We start from the raw sequence: 18,023 nt of genomic DNA on the forward strand, positions 1-18,023 counted from the left end.
TAGTGATAGTCAAACTATTAACTTTTCTACATTTTTCTAAAGAAGAACTTTCTTCACCCCCTCCCAATGACAATTGTCAAAGGGATTTTGGTAACCAAGTCACTTTGGCAGACAACCATTAACACAAGTAATGCTAATAGTTTGTCAACAAATTTCTCATTATAGAGCAACAACTGAAATGTTATTATTAATTCTCATATGGGTTCATCACTAACACTATTTTATTATTTATCATTAACGAATTGTCATCTTAGACAACATTGAAATTTGTTGTCTAATTGAAATTCTTTGTGAATTACGTTGTGTGTAGACTTATCGTTATTGTCATTAACATTGATATTACTTGTTTAGCAAATAACATCTTAATATGACCTTGATATAATATGACCCTTATCCAAAAGCTTAAGCTTATGATTTCTTATTTTTTTTTTATTATTATAAACTTCAATATTATTAAAATAATCTAAAATAAAGAACTACAGTCAACCACACAAGTAGTCCTTAAGACATCTAAAAGACTGAGTTTATTGAAATAGAAAAACTGAACATACGAAAGGGAGAATTTAGCTGTAACATGATTTACGTAACCCAACAGAAACTACAGCTACGAAAAAACTCTCTAAATCCCACTGCAAATAAATGCTTCAAAATTGGATTTTGAATACCCATTACTTCAACTAAGATTTATAAGTAAAACTCAGTTCCTAAGCCACAATAATATGACGTTCTATCAAATACCCAAATGCACCAGATCTAGTCAAAAATCTTTTGCTAAGAAGCCAATGGGCTAGGGAGGTTGGAATTGACCTTTTTACATATGACTGCTACTTCAATTTTAGTCTATGGTTTTGGGGAGTGAAATTTGGTTAATTAGGTAAGTGATAATGACTATATTAGTCGCTATGCCTATTAGTTGAACACTTCAATAAGAGGCGACTTAACATCAAAAAGACTGAACTGCCATAAGAATAGTCAACTACTTTATGAGCTCTTTATGACAGTGTGAGGGATAGTTTTGGACTAGCAAGTGATTTAAGATTTTAACACTTTCGATGGAGTGTCCCAGAGACCTCCCAAATTTGTCCCCATTTAAGTTGAGACTCAAAAGAGTCCTTACATTGGTGGAAACTTGCATGCAATTAAGGAGCAAATTATGGACATGAAGCGTGAATTATCCCTTTAGAATCAAGGAATCACAAGTTTCATGTAAGTACGTTTGTTCTTGTGTGTGAGAGACTGAGGAATTTCACCTTCACACAATCACACATAGCATGTGGGTATATTTAAGACACAGACTAAGAATTGAGGTTAGTTCTGTGGACTTGCTTTTTTGTATGAAAGTTCTCTGGATGTGTAACATAGGTTAGGCCTTTTTGGCTTTTAAGGTTTCCATCAAAACCACTATGAAAAAGAATAATGAGAAGCAACTTAATATGTTCTATAATGGAGGGCTTCACAAGAATCACAGTGGAACTGGTTGGCGACCATTAAAGAAGAGAGTTACAACAGCTAGCTTGATCTTCTTCTTCCTCCTCCTGGTCAGTGCTTTGGTATTTCTAGGCTGGATTGATTCTGTAAGTCTTTCTTCTTATTCCTTACAGTCTTTTGCATTAGCCTTAGCAACTTACACAATCGACCACCATTCTATTTTGGTAACAAGAACTAGTAATGGCAATAGAAAAAGTTTGTTAAGTCGATCACCAAGCCTACAATGTTGCCTTCGCAAATCCTTTTTAATAAATTAGAACCTTTTTTATTGGTTTTTTTTTTTTGGGGGGGGGGGGGGGGGAGGGGGTATTTTTATCTTGTGTAATTGTATTGCCTATAAGCAAGACTATGATCCTCTTTGTGCTTATTTTCTTAATCTATAAAATTCCCCAAAAGCTTCCAAACCCTAAGATCCTAAATTTTTTTATTTGAGACTTTTATTACCTAAAATAATGAACCTAATCTTCACAGTGAGGCAAATGCTATATATTTTTTCAGAAAAATCTCAAGGTTGGAATTTTTCTCAAATTTAGTTTGTCTAGTTTATGTGTATTCGTCTATTAAAATTTTATATTAACTAGCAGCAATATCATTGTCTAATGCATGGATTAATTATATATATATAAAAGAAAGAAAACATTTTATTGATATTAATGAATGTAGTGTGTAAGCTAAACTATGTTGAAACATAAAATGGTAAATTAATATTTTGGTTCCTAAACTTTATCAAAAGTTTGTTTTTCATACCTGAACTTTAAGAAGTTCATTTTTTGTCCTTAAATTATTGAAAAGTTTGTCTTTTATCCCTAAATTATTGAAGATATTTTATTTGTGTTCTTAAACTTTACTAAAAGTTTGTTTTTCATTCCTAAACTATTGAAAAAAGTTCTTTTTTTTCACTATTTTTATCTAAACCATTGAAAAAATTCTTTACAAAATTTAGGGATGGATAAAAAAAAAAGTTTTTTAAAGTTTAGGGACGAAAAACAAAATTTTGTTAAAGTTTAGGGACTAAAATAATATTTTACCTAATATAAAATTATGATAAAAATCAAAATAAATATTAAATTTCTTGAAATTTTATATAGAATAGAATTTCAGTTTCTTGAAACTTAAACAATAAAGTTTTTATCTATAATAAACTATCCTAAGTGTGTGATATGATATATGACAGTATTACATATGTAATATATCATACGTCATCAAACTTGTTCCCTAATTTCCTCACCTTATTCGGGTTCAAGTCCATTCATTGGGCTAAATTAAAAATTTACTAGACCACGGCCCAATAGTCGTTCTTGTTCCGCCATAAGTTCTCATCCTTTTCATCTTTTTTTTTTTTTGGTTGAGAAAACTCATCCTTTCATCTTAGCACTGACTGAATGATTTATTTTTTTAATCAACAACATCACGATCAAGATAGAAGTTGATGCGGTGGTCATGATTTCTAGCACAAAAGTTTTTTACTTTAATCATTAACCAACTAAGTATATACACTTGTCTAAGAGCATCAATATTAATGGTGTTAAACATTTAACTTTTAGTACCCAAAAAAAAATTTTATTTTATCTATTTTAACTCATTATTTTACAACTTACTCTACATCAATGCTTTTATTTATTTATTAATTATTTTCTCTCTTTCTCTTCAAGCCACCAAATCCACGGCCAGACGGCCTCATGAACCCACGCAGACCCACCACCATGAACCCACTCATGAGAGGGAGAAGAGGAAGAGAGAAGAATAAACAAATATATATATATATATATATATATATATATATATATATATATATATATATTGCCTTTGTTGCTACAGTAGACTGCTAAAGATATAATCGTCTTTCTTTCCTGGTGTGGACTATATATATATATATATATATATATATATATATATATATATATATATATATATATATATATATATATGTTGCTAAGTAGACTGCTAAAGATATAATCGTCTTTCTTTCCTGGTGTGGACTAATTGTTTTAAATTATTAATCTTCATTCATTTCATTATCACCACACTTTGTAAGATTATTAGAATATAGTTGCTAAACCAATCATTTATTATATTTGTGCTTTGCAGTCCATATTTTTAGGTACTTCTTCTTCCACTGATAAACCAATCATAAGAACCATAGAAAAATCACCAAAGAAGCAAGAATTCCCACTCAAATGCGCAAAAGGAAACGAAACACAAACCTGCCCAATAAACTATTACCCAACAACAACACCACACAATCCTGACCGTCCAATATCATCATCATCAAACAAAACATGCCCATCATACTTCCGTTGGATCCACGAAGATCTACGGCACTGGAAGCACACAGGAATCACGAGAGACATGGTGGAGCGGGCCCGCAAGACCGCGCATTTCAGGCTTGTGATCGTAGACGGTAAGGCCTACGTAGAGAAGTATAGGCAGTCGATACAGACAAGAGACATGTTCAGCTTGTGGGGCATTTTGCAGCTGCTAAGGTTGTACCCTGGGAGATTGCCTGACTTGGAACTCATGTTTGATTGTGATGATCGCCCTGTCGTTCGATCTAAGGACTTTCGGGGCCCAAATGCGGGCCCACCTCCATTGTTTCGTTACTGTTCTGATGGGTGGAGTTTGGATATTGTGTTCCCTGATTGGTCTTTTTGGGGCTGGTACGTAAAGAAATCATGCTTACTTTACTACATTGGCCAAATTTTGAATAAAGAGGATCAAACTTTCATGGTTAAAATGTTATTTCTTGAATCTAATAATATATCGAGTACTAGAGAAAAATATAAATTTAAAAGAGCAATTTTTGTTTTCTGGGCGGGGAAATTAAACTTTTACATAGGCTTGACTTAATTTTGTTAGGGCCGAGATCAATATAAAGCCGTGGAAAAGTTTGTTGGAGGACATAAAACAAGGCAACTCAAGAACTAAATGGAAGGACAGAGTACCCTATGCTTATTGGAAAGGGAATCCAAGTGTAGCTCCAACTAGAAACGACCTTTTGAAGTGCAATGTCTCAAACATAGATGATTGGAACACTCGCCTATATATACAGGTTAATACACATTCTTCTCATTTACTCACAAATGTTATTTTCCTATTGTATACATGTTGCATTATAATGTTTCTCGTATGATGTGCTATAATTTCAGGATTGGGTGCAAGAATCTAAACAGGGTTATAAACAATCAAATATAGAAGACCAATGCACTCACAGGTAGTTATAGAAACAAGACTAGTGAGCTATTTTATTTCCATTTTAACTATTCTTATTTTTCCCCTTCTTAATTGAGAAAAGTGTAATTTGTGTCAGATATAAGATTTATGTAGAGGGATGGGCATGGTCTGTAAGTGAGAAGTACATTTTAGCATGTGACTCGATGACCTTGCTCATAAGGCCTCGTTACTATGATTTCTTCATTAGAGGCATGGTGCCATTGGAGCACTACTGGCCCATTAGGGATAACAGCAAGTGCACCTCTCTTAAATTTGCTGTGGAATGGGGCAACAATCACACACAAAAGGTCTCTCTCTCTCTCTCTCTCTCTCTCTCTCTCTAATATTATCAAAATGTTTTCACTAAGGGGTGTGCATCCACCAATCTAACAGGCTAATCCAACCCAACAATTTGAATTGCATTTCATGGGTTGATAACTTGATTTGTTTTCTTTTTCTTTTTCTTTTTTCCAAACTTGAGTTGGGTGGAATTCAGGTTGAAAAAAATTTCCAACCGCAAGTAACCTTAATTACCAAACCTACACTACTAAATTTTTCTTAATAAAAATATGTAATTTAAAATTTCATGTTTGATTTATTTTAGATTATGAGACTTAGGTTAAGTTAATTACTTTAAATTATTTTGATATTTTGGGACTTAGTTTGATGACACTTGAATATTAGTCCTTATGATATTAATTACAATTATCTATTAAATAATGAACTTACATAGTTGAATGAAAGCATAGTTTTTTTTTATTAGATCCAACAAAATTTTCCAAACTCAATGACCCAATCCAATTCCTACAAATTCGGTTGTGTTGGGTTAGTTTTAAAACTATTATGGGTTAGGTTGAGATTTCTCAACTTCAGCAAGTTGGTTGGGTTGAAAAATTTATGATACATATAAAACTGAAACCATTTGACCTTTTTTTGATCTCATAATATAATGCCAAATTAGTTTTTAAAAAGCATAACAATTTTACACTTCATTTAATGTATGTATTTTTAAATTACATTAATTTTATTTCATATTTACCCTTTATCTTTATTAGAATCTTAGTATATTATATTAATATATAATTTCATATACAAAAACACTCATAATAAATGTCTATTAATAACTATCATGATTATCAAATATCATATTTAGACAAAAATAAAATAAAAGAGAAAAATATCATATTTTGTTAAACTTTTTTTGTGTGCATTGTATTATTGACTAGTATCTTTGTTATGATTCAACTAGACTCATGTATAATGTATACCCCTATTTTCACCTTTTAAGGTTTTTAAAATGCTTTCACTTTTTTGACTAATTTAAATTCATATTAACAAAATGATTTATATTTTCAACTCTTTTATTTTTACAAACTTGGCAGGCTCAAGCCATAGGAGAGGCAGCAAGCAACTTCGTACAAGAGGATCTAAAGATGGACTACATATATGACTACATGTTTCATTTGTTAGATGAATATGCAAAGCTCTTGAAATTCAAACCATCTATACCTCAAGGAGCAGTTGAGCTATGTTCAGAAATGATGGCTTGCTCTGCTAAGGGTACATGGGAGAAATTCATGGTTGAGTCCATGGTTAAGTCTCCCAGTGATTTAACCCCATGCACCTTGCCTTCTCCTTATGATCCTTCGTCACTACAAGGTTTTCTTGAGAGAAAGGATAAATCAATAAAGGAAGTGGAAATGTGGGAAAATGAGTATTGGAAAAATCTAAACAGGAAACAATAAATGCATTTTTTGTGTTTCACCTATCAATTAACGTTAGGATTATTTTAATAAAGAAAAAACAAAACATAATAAAATTTGTAATTTATGTATCCATTAATTATATAAGTTAATTTTGTCACCATAAATGTTAACTCATTAATGAATTATATTTGAGAATTAAAACCTTATTAAACTCACATCTTAATGTGCCTACTTATATAATTTAAACTTAAGAGCATTGGTAGCAGATTATCTAAAGTGGGCAAAGGAGTGAAAAATACAATTGAGAAAGAAGAAGCCAATTGATATCTTGGCATGATGGTTGATGGAAGAAGTTACTATAAATCCAACATTATTTGTTCAAATCCTATCATATATATTAAAAAAATATCCTCAGTTTATATATTTATATTTTGTGGAACTTAATTTCACTTTCATTTGTATATTGAATATTTTTTTAGTGGTCCATTTGGATTGAAGGCAAGGAGAATATAATTGTAAATATGTTTTAAAAAATGGAGGATGAATTTTTTGATTAAATTTTAAGGATTTCCATGTTCTAAATGAGACGTTGATGTAGGTTCTAGTTAGCTTAATTGGTAAAGTCTTTGATGGTTGAATAAGAGACCTAGGGCTCAATCTCCACCTGCACCAAAAACTGATTTGTGTCTTAGTCTGATGATAAAGAGCTATCATTAGGAGTAGGCGTCAAAGGTTGAAACTCTCTAAAAAAGAAAATAATAAATGAGATGTTAATCCTATTGTTTTAGATTTCTAACTTTTCCTTAAGAATCACTGCTAATAAATACTTTGAAATTGGATTTTGTATACCCATTGCTGCAACTATGATATATACTCTCTGCTTATTTTGAAGTAAAATATTTTTCTTTTTTTAAGTATTTGTTTGCATGTAAAATGTGGTCAAATTTGTAAAATATTTTCTATTAACCATAAAATCCTTTATAAAAAAATTGTAAAATGTTTTACCTTTAAAATTTTAGTAACACATTTTACAAAATATATAGTGGCTTCCTCTTCCCCTATCTAGAGGCAAGGTCATTAGTTTAGTGGGTTAGGCAGCCAACAGTCCGGTAATTAGAGACACTTTTTAGGCGGTGATTTGGTAGTCAAAGTCGTTTTAGTGACTAGTGTTAGTAGTTTAGTCATTGAAGGCACCGCTTTGGCTGCTGGTTCCTATGGTTTAGTCACTAGACCTACGGCACCAACGACTCCAATGGTTGAAACATCGATTTTGGTAGTTTGCTTGAAAAATTTTACATAACATACCAAACACCTGAAAATATTTTACAAATAAATTTTTTTACATGTAAAATATTGTACGCTTGATAATGTTTTACTTTAAAACAAATAGAGTGATAAATGTAACTTAGTTCCTAAAGCACAATCATAAGACTTTTTATCAATGAGAAATCACAGTAACTTACTGTGATCACATAGAATGAGATAAAAAAAAAACACATTTACTCCTATTTTAAACAAGGGTGGGTTATTGCAAACAAATGGAGCGAATATCAAGAGGATAAAGTGTCAGCTTTCAAACTACAAGTAGATAACCAATGAAGCAAACTAGTTTCATAGTAAAAAACCTAGGTCATCATATTTTGTCTTATTTATTTCTCCGCGGTACTTATATTTGACATGATATTGATGTTTGTTTGTTTTAACAAGTTTTATTCATAATAAATATAATTAACAACTTGGGTTTAAAGCTTATAAATTCTATCAACTGGGGTCTAAATTTTTCAATGAGTGGTATCAGAGCGGGTACACTTTGATTGGATTTATTTCCTGAGTGTAATTTTTGACCCACGTTATCATGGATCGTGGACAATCGCTTGTGATTCCTCCTTTATTTGATGACACTAATTATGCGTACTGGAAAGTTCGTATGAAAGTTTTTTTGCAGGCTCTAGGTGAACAGGTATGACAAGCTGTTGAAGTTGGCTGGATTAAGCCAAGGAAATCGCCGGTGGATTGGGATGATGCAACAATCATAGCGGCAAATTTCAACAGTAAGGCCTTCAATGCTTTGTTTTGTGGGGTGACCAATGAGAAATTCAAGAAAATATCATCCACGGAAGTTGCCAAGGAAGCATGGACCATTCTTGAGACCACTTATGAAGGTACCAAGGCAGTAAAGATGGTGAAGTTTCAAAGACTCACTAGTAGCTTTGAAGAAATAAGGATGAATGAGGTTGAGACCTTTGATGTGTTCTATGCTAAAGTCAAGGATATTGTAAATTTTGCCTTCAACCTTAGAGAATCTATAGCGGAATTCAAAATTGTTAGCAAAATCCTTAGGTCATTACCTGAAAAATTCAATCTCAAGATCACTGCCATTGAAGAAGTGAAGGACATTGATCAACTTCCTTTGACTAAGCTTCTAGAGAACCTTCAAACCTATGAGATGAGATTAGACTCAATGGGAAAATGTGGAAAGAGTAAAAACTTGGCTCTTAAGGGTATAGAGGAAAAGATTGAGGACTCTGAAGATGACGATGATGATGAGATTATCAAGCTTCTTCAATTTAGAAAAAAGAATAAGGGCAAACCTCTTAGGAAATCTAAATCCTCTAGGAAGGGTAAAAATGAGAAACCTTTCATCCAGTGCCATGAGTGCAAGAGTTTTGGTCATATGAGGATAAAGTGCCCAAACTACCTTATGAGGGAAAAGGTCAAGAAGTCAGAAGATAAATGGTTGGTTACTACTTAAAGTGACACTGAGAATGACTTTTTTGATGAGTATGTAGATGAATGCAGTCACGTTATGGCCTTTGCTGCCTCAACCGATAAGGTGATTGTGGAGAGTGCTAGTGACAGTGAAGATTCTTCTAATGATGAAGTACCTAAGAAGTTGACCTTTTAGGAAGTCTATGATAAGCTATGCACTGAATTCATAAAATCTGGAAAGACTTCTCATCTTTGTAGAAAAGAACTTAATGAGGTAAAAATTGAAAAAACTGATATGTTAGTCAAATTAGATGAGACTACAAGGTTAGTTGAGACTCTTATTGTGGAGAAGACCTCATTAGAAGAAAAGGTCAAGAATCTCAAAGTTGAGCTTAGTCAAGCTAGAACTCAAATAGAGAAAATGTCTAGTGCAAAGCTTGATGAGGTTTTGAGTGCTCAAAAGCCTGGTTTTGATAAGATTGACTTAGGATATGTTGTTTCCTTTGGCCCCTCCTTTTCCATGGCTTCTGCATCAAAGACTGTCATTGTGCCCCATTCTAAGAAAAGTAATAAATGGATGAAATCCAAAACTGATTTGGCTAATTCTAAATCCTTTGATAGACCTCATATTTGTCACCATTGTGGTGTTTTTAGACACATTCGTCCTAATTACTTTAAGTTGTATCCTCAAAAGCAAATGTCCAAATGGTCACAGGTTTCCTCTCAAGGACCTATACCTTTCTTTGGAGAGTTATTAAAAGTTTTGAGCTTTTTAACTTAATTTTAGGAGAATTTTAATTCTTCCATGTCTTTTAGTAGACATACTAGGACACATGCCTTTTTATCTTCACGGCCAAAGACTCATGTTGTGTGGGTGAGAAAGGAGCCTAAGACTTAATTGTCTTTTTTGTTGTCCTCTGTTTTAATTCTTTCTATCTAAAGTAGGACTCTCTTTGCTTGATTTCTTATCTGTTTTTGGAATTATGCTTTCATGCATTTGCACCTTTCTGTCATGCCTTCATGCATTTGCATCTTTCTTTCATGCTTTCATGTTGTTTGTCTATTTTTGTTTGGTTGTTTAATTTTTTTTTTCAAAATAAAAAAGGAAAAAATTAGAAAAATACAAAAATAGTGTGTGTTTGTGTACATTGGTTCTTATGAACCTTAAAATGACCATTGAAATAGAGTTCTCTAAATTTTGTATCTCTTGTAACTTAGATGAGTATTTCTATGCACAACTAAGCAAGTGAGCTTTGTGACTCTTTGTTTGTGATGAGTAAGGTTAAGTGATCTCTTGAACTTAACACTTGTATCACTCTTTTTGATGCGAAGGAATAGAAAATCCTATGAGAAAGACATAAATAACCATCTCACTATTATTGCCCGCCAATCATGACATGACATCTGTATGCTTGGCATACCAAAAGTGTAATGTCAATGACATCTGTATACTGCGACATAGCAAAAGTGCAATGTAAAAAAACTTAATATAATTGAGTATTTCTTTTCTCTATTTTATATACCCATGTATGATTTGCTTAATAAAAAGAAAAATATGCAAAGAAAATAAAAGCAAAAAGAACAAAATGTTTTAAAACATGATTGCAAGCGTGTATTCTAGGAGATGTAGAAGTTATAGGATGTACCTTGAAGGTGATAGTCTCCATTAAACAGTTATGATCCTGTGTGAGTTAAATTGATTTACTCATACCTCAAATTGTCATAATATAGAGACACTTATGCAATCTTGCAATGTTTTCACACACAACATGCAAAATTCTTTGTTTTTTTTTTATACATGTGCAAGTACAATGTGATTTGTCCATCACAAGATTTATATGCATTAATGTATGTCCACTAAACTGTCTTAACTTGTTTTTGAAATATAAAATTGGTTAGACTTGTTTAGTGTGTGTGTGTGTTTTGAGATCTATGTGCGTGTGTTTTGAGATCTATGTGCTTAACAATTTTTGTTGAAAGATGTTTTTGAGAGATCAAAATTTTTTTTGGATCATTGGTTGATTTGCATGTTTGATTGCATTCATATCTGTGTTTTTCTCTTCTTGAAAAAATGTTTTTAAGAAATCTCGACAGCTCCTTGACACCTCTCGACACCTAGCTATCTATTGAGCTCTTCAGTTTTTTTTTATCGCAATCTCGACACCTTCTTAATAGCTAGGTCGATCGATGGAGAAATTTTCTGTCTGCTCGATAGATCCTCGACACCTTCTCGATCTATCGAGATTGGCTCGATAGCTGCTCGACACCTCTTGATCGATCGAGATTCTCTTGCATGCATTGTTTTTCACATGTTTTGCATATTTCTTTGATCTTGTCATTTATAGCATCTTATTTCATTACATTAATGCATTTTTATGGATTCTTTGTGCCCCTTTGATAATTTTTGATCATCTTTATGTTTCTCGAGCGAAGCTTTCTAGCTTCTTGTACCATTTGTCAATCATGAAAAAAAGGGGGAAAATTTGGAGAAATTGTGGTTTCTTTTTAAGATTCTACAAGTCAAGGGGAGAAATACATGTCCTTGTAAGGGATGAGATGTATTTCATTTTGTTAGGGGGATTGTTTACCTCCTTGTTGTTGTAGGAGTTTCTTTCAACTTCTTCTTTTTGTACCTTAGGTCTTGTGACCATGTTTACATATATTGTGCTTATCTTTGATATCTATACACACACACACACACACACACACACACACACACACACACATACACACGTTGATGTATGTTCTTCACCTACCTCTACATGTGTTGTTTCTTTTCCATCTTTATACACATGTTTCTTTATTGTATGCAATCTTTTAATTTTTGCTTCATACTGAGATGCCTTGATGAGTTTTGTTTAAGTATTTCAGAAATATAGGTTGTCAAAGTCTTCCATGCCATGAACTCTTTTCTTGCAAAATTTTTCAGGAGTTTGTGTTAGGATAGATTTTATTGTATTTAATAAGTGAATATAAGTTGAGTGATTTATGACTTCTCTCATATGTTCATTTGTTTGTTGTGGTTTTGTCATGGATTGTCAAATGGGGAGATTGTTAAGGACATATTTTATATAGTTGGCTAATCATTTGATAAAACACACTTTACTTGTAATTTGGTAGATTTAGGATGTGTTTAATATTTCAAGGAATAAGAGTTCAAGTCAAAGTATTTAAGCCATGCAAATATGTTCAAGAAACAAGTGAAGAAGTGTTGATTCATTAAAGCTTGACAGCTGCTCGACAGCTGCTCGACAGATAGCTATCTATTGAGGTTTAATGAGGCTCGACAGATACTATCAATCGAGGTATTTATTGAGGTTACGGAAATTTAGATTTCCAGATCTGATTTTCGGCCCTTGCTTATGTAATTGTGTAGGGTTTCTTTTCTCACAACTCTAGACATATATAAGACTTATTTTAGAGGCCGTCACATAAGAGAATATAAGGAGAATACATGAAAAATGTGACTAAAGCCTTATTCTCTCTAAAAGAAGTTACTGCGTCTTTGCGCCTTAAGGTTTTGTAACCAAATGCTTCTTGATCTTCATTGTTAATAAAGTGAAGAATTTTGCAGCCAACATTCTTCTTCCTGAAGTTGGTGAGTGAGTCACGTAGTGTGATTTGTGCAAAGGAGTTAGTCACGTATTGGGATCCGTGCATCAAAGGGTGACGTTCGTATATTGAAGAGTTCAGAGGTTCTGAAGCGGTAAAAAGTTTCTACTGTAAGTTCATCTATGAGGATTATAGAGTTTAGGGATAAAGGTTTTGTATTAGATCTAAAAATTTTCTTTACTATAGTGGATTGCTTTTCAGGAAGGTTTCCCCCCCAGGTTTTTTTTTTATTGTGAAACTAGTTGGTTTCATTGGTTTTTCTAAGTCATCATATTTTGTCTTATTTAATTTTCTGTGGCATATGATATTGACATGATATTTATGTTTTTTTGTTTTAATAAGTTTTATATATAATAAATCTAATTAACAACTTGAATTTAAAACTTGTTAATTCTATTAACCGAGGTCTAAATTTCTCAACATATCACACCTTCAAATTGCTGTCCCTTCCAACCACCCACCTGTTGCCTTTGTTAAAAGTATCCAAACCATTTTTCATAGCTATCTGGATAGGAGAGCAAGGAAGTTTGTTTGCATTATTGGAAGTCATTCTCCTCCAGTTGCAATATTTCCTCCTTAGCACTTGTGGCCAAAGAGCCTCTTTCTCAACATGGAATCTCTACTTAAGCTTGGTCAGGAGAGCTACAATTCTTCCCCTTGCTGACTACAATCTGAGTCCCCCTTCTTCCTTTGGTTTGGTAACCTTTTGCTAGCCAACCCAATGGACTCTTCTTCATAGGTTGTTAACACAATCAAACTATTCTTTCTTTTCTGGGTGTAATATGATCACTCTACTTAGTAGCTAATGGTGTCATGTTTAATGTTCATAATTTTGTAATTAATAAGAGAGAAAGAGATAAATTTTAAGACATCAATTAGGAGGGGGGGGGGGATTTTACATAGGCTTCAATTAATTTTGTTAGGACTGAGAGCCTTGGAGACAAAACAAAAATCAAGGCAACACAAGAATCAAATAGAAGGACAAGGTACCCTATTGGAGAGTGAATCCAAGTGTGGCTCAAATTAGAAAAGACCTTTTGAAGTGCAATGTCTCAAACAAAGATAACTGGAACACTTGCCTATATAAACTAGTTGCTGCGCATTCTTCTCATTTACTCACCAATGTTGATCATTCTCACTTTTTGATCCTATAGTACACATGTTGCATAAAATAAACCAATGAATTATAATTTTTTTTTGAGATTGAATGAATTATAATTGAATAATAAAATTATTGTCCACTAAAATATATTTAAGACATGTGACCCAAAATTAGACTACAATTAGAATTTAATTTGAAATCTAATTGGATTTTCTCTCAGCTTTACCTATTAATATATACTAGTGTGTAATCTCGTGCATATGCACAGGTACATTTAAAACCAATCACAATTATATATATATATATAGAGAGAGAGAGAGAGAGAGAGAGAGAGAGAGAGAGAGAGAGAGAGATATGAGTTCAAGTTTCATCTGGTGTAACTTTGCAAGGGTGTAACTCTTGCAAAGTTACACCTTTTCTACACCCTAGATTTCTAAAAAAATTTACGGTTGAAAAAAATATCATTAAATGTTATTATTTTTCACTTCATTCCTAATTAATACTAGCATTTCTCTCTCTCTCTCTCTCTCTCTCTCTCTCTCTCTCTCTCTCTCTTTAATAATTGTATTTCCCTTGATTTAAGGGCACACGCCATTTTCAACAACCTCCAAACCACAGACTAAAGAGCATCCCACCATGGCCAAACCTCCCATTTCGTTAACAAGCAAGTGAAAGCTACACCAGAAGCTTAAAACTTCTTTGTTTCCTCGGATTTAATACTAAACTTTTTCAGCAGAAAGATGGAACTTAAATTCCTAGTGTGTTGGAAAAATTTGGGTATAGAAACCATGTGAAAGATTTATGCAATACCTAGGGCAGCCAAAATACACAAGACTACACGTGATGAAAGATTAACACTCACCCAAAAGAAGATTTCAAACAAAAAGGACAAATCTAAATGATGAACCCAGTAAAGCAGACAAAACAATAATTTTCTAAGAAAATTTAGAACATCCTTTCGATAAAAACACAGCAAAAGCAAAATTAAAATTTTAAAGAATGATTGAAATAGTGAAAGTTTACAAATCCTAGTTTAACCAGAGGAAGAGATGCCCAGATAAGTTAGAAGATATAAAGGAAATAAATAATACATAATAATAAATAAAATTTAAACTTTCCATTATTTCTGAACAATGAAATAGATTAATGTAATAATTAACAGAGAGAAAAAAAGATGTCATCAATGAGATAAATTAAGGTATCAAATAATAAATTTTCAATATAATTATATGATCAATTTAAACCATTAAATATTTTTGAAATTTATAGTCTTAAAAAAGTGTAACTATTGTGAAGTTACACCAAGTGTAACTTTTGCAAAATTACACATTTTATACACCCTAAATTTCTAAAAGATTTGACGGTTGAAAAAAAAATCATTAAATGTTATAACCTTCCACTTCATTCCTAATTAAAACTAGCATTTTTTTTTCTCTCTCTCTCTCCTTAATTATTGTCTTTCCCTTGATTTAAGGGCACACGCCATTTTCAACGACCTCCAAACCATAGACTAAAGAGCATCCCACCATGGCCAAACCTCCCATTTCGTCAACAAGGAAGTGAAAGCTACACTAGAAACTTAAAACGTCTTTGTTTCTTCAGATTTAATACTTAGCTTTTTCAGCAGAAAGATGGACCGTAAATTCCTAGTGCGTTAGAAAAATGTAGGTATGGAAACCATTGAAAGATTTATGCAATACCTAGAGCAACCAAATATAGAAAAGACTACACGTGATGAAAGATTAACACTCACCCAGAAGAAGATTTCAAATAAAAAGGACAAATCTAAAAGATGAACTCAGTAGAGCAGACAAAACAATAATTTTCTAAGAAAATTTAGAACATCCTTTCCATAAAAAACACAACAAAAGCAAAATTTTAAAGAAAGACTAAAATAGTGAAATTATTGTGTACTCTCGGAGTACCATAAATGCGTACTCCATCCTCTCACATGAATGGTGGGTTCCACTAATTAAATTCATAGCAGGACCTACCATTTATGTGAGGAGGGAGTATGCATTTATGGTACTCCGGGAGTACCTAATAATTTTCCGTGAAAGATTACAAATCCTAGTTTAACTAGAGGAAGATATACCCAAATAAGTTAGAAGATATATATGAAATAAATAATACGTAATAATAAATAAAATTTAATTTTTCCATTATTTCCGAACAAAGAAATAGATAAATGTATTAAATAAAAGAGAGAAAAAAAGATGTCATTAATGAGATCAATTGAGGTATCAAATAATAAAATTTTAATATAATTATATGATCAATTTAAACCACTAGATCTTTTTGAAATCTATGGTCTTAAAAAAATGTAACTCTTGTGAAGTTATATTTGATGTAACTCTTGCAAAGTTACACATTTTCTACATTTTAGATTTCTAAAAAATTTGATGGTAAGTGATCAAACATCTTCTTTTCTATTTCAGCACTTTTGTTGTATTTGAATAGAGAATAACACAAAAAATAATTAAGCCCATCCCAAAGCCTAAAATTCTCAAAGTTGAAAAAGAGTCCTAAATTTCATTTAATTCCATTAATTGCTTAAGTCAATAGGCACATTGGTATGAATAAAAGAAATGAATGGTGTCCATGTCTATTTAATTATCAACCACATCTGTTATAGCAATTAAGGTGATTTATAAATTTCAACCAGTTTGTTTTGTAACACCTTTTTTTTTTTTTGAAATAATAGACAGAATGACTTTTATTCAGAAGTAAAAAACCATATACAAAGGTAAAGACCTAGGCAATTTGGAATATAATTGAATTTAGACTTTTTTATTTTTGTACTTAATAATTCATTTGACATACAAATTTAAAAATTAGATGAGACACGTGATGCAAAATTAGACTCCAATTTAGAATTTAATTGGATTCTAATTATAGACTAATTTTGCGCCACCTGTTCTATCTATATATATATTTTTAATTTCTAGGTGAGTTAATGTTGTGTAAAAGATGAAGAGTCTAATATAAATAAAACATAAAAAAATCCAATAAAGAAGAGTAAACTCATGTGTATACCCAAAAAAATAAAATAAAATAAAAAAATGAAGAAGAAAGAAAGAGTAAAAATCATGTATATATTTATGACTTAAACAAGGAATAATTTTAATCCATATATGTGTAATTGTGTTGTTTTTAATTGTACCGTGCTTATACACGAATTATACACTAGAATTCATAAAGTTTGCCAACTCACAAGGGAAAGTCATGGCTCAGTGGTCAAATATATATATATTAGAGGGGTTAAAAGTTACACTTGGTGTAACTTTTGTAAAGTTACACATTTTTTACACCGTAGATTTCTAAAAGATCTAATGGTTAAAAAAGTATTATTAAATTCTATTACTTTTCACCTCATTCCTAATTAATACTAGCAATTTTTTCTCTCTCCTTATTTAATATTTTATTATTTTTCACTTGATTAAAGGCTTTTCAACAACCTAGAAACCATACTAATCTACTTCAGAGCCAATGCACAACAACCAAAGCTTTTTGTGCGGATGATTCTTATTCTTATTTTTTCCAAAGCATTGGCATTCTATGGTCTCATTTCTGGCATCATCGTTTCTTCCCGTGTTGGTCAGTCCAGAGCTGACTGAAACTAAGAGAGCACATTCTTCTGGGTGGTTGCAATTGTGGTTGTGTGGTTTATTGCTATTAATTTGGAAGTGTTTTTTTACTAGAGATTCTTGTGGCTGTGGGTGATTGCGATTGTTCTACTAGTATATGTTTTAGGAAGTTGTCTCACTATGGTGATAGGATATAGAATTAGAAATTAGTTTCTACTCTTAAATTTTAATGAAGTCTTTTCTCATCTTTGTGATTCGGCATTGTGAGGATTTAAATTTAAAGTTAAATTTGTGTAGAATTATTGTATTATCATTTTTAAAAGGATTTGTCCTCGTGCCTTTGTTATCTTTATAAAAAAAAAAAAAAAAATACCATGGCCAAATCAAGTGGGTTGGGTGGAGAGAGTTTAATGACTCATTTGAAAAGTGGGTTGTTGAAAATGGCAAGTGCCTTTTAATCAAAAGAAAAACAATAAATAAGGAGAGAGACAAAAGTGGAAAGCAATAACATTTAATGGTGTCTTTTTTAACCGTTAGATCTTTTAGAAATCTACTGTGTAAAAAATGTGTAACTTTACAAGAGTTACACCAGGCGTAACTTGAACCCAT

General features: G+C 32.0%; 1 protein-coding gene across 1 annotated transcript; it reads left to right on the top strand.

Moving 5' to 3' along the window:
* The first annotated feature begins 962 nt into the window (after positions 1 to 962).
* LOC142640945 (uncharacterized) lies at positions 963 to 6,464 on the top strand. Its single transcript, XM_075815276.1, has 6 exons — positions 963 to 1,574; positions 3,577 to 4,145; positions 4,345 to 4,537; positions 4,635 to 4,699; positions 4,796 to 5,006; positions 6,081 to 6,464. Exons 1-6 carry the CDS (start codon positions 1,404 to 1,406, stop codon positions 6,441 to 6,443), a joined length of 1,572 nt encoding a protein of 523 aa, XP_075671391.1. The 5' UTR covers positions 963 to 1,403; the 3' UTR covers positions 6,444 to 6,464.
* Positions 6,465 to 18,023: the final 11,559 nt, after the last annotated feature.

Source organism: Castanea sativa, chromosome 6 (assembly GCF_040712315.1).
Source record: "Castanea sativa cultivar Marrone di Chiusa Pesio chromosome 6, ASM4071231v1".
NCBI classification, from domain to species: domain Eukaryota; kingdom Viridiplantae; phylum Streptophyta; class Magnoliopsida; order Fagales; family Fagaceae; genus Castanea; species Castanea sativa.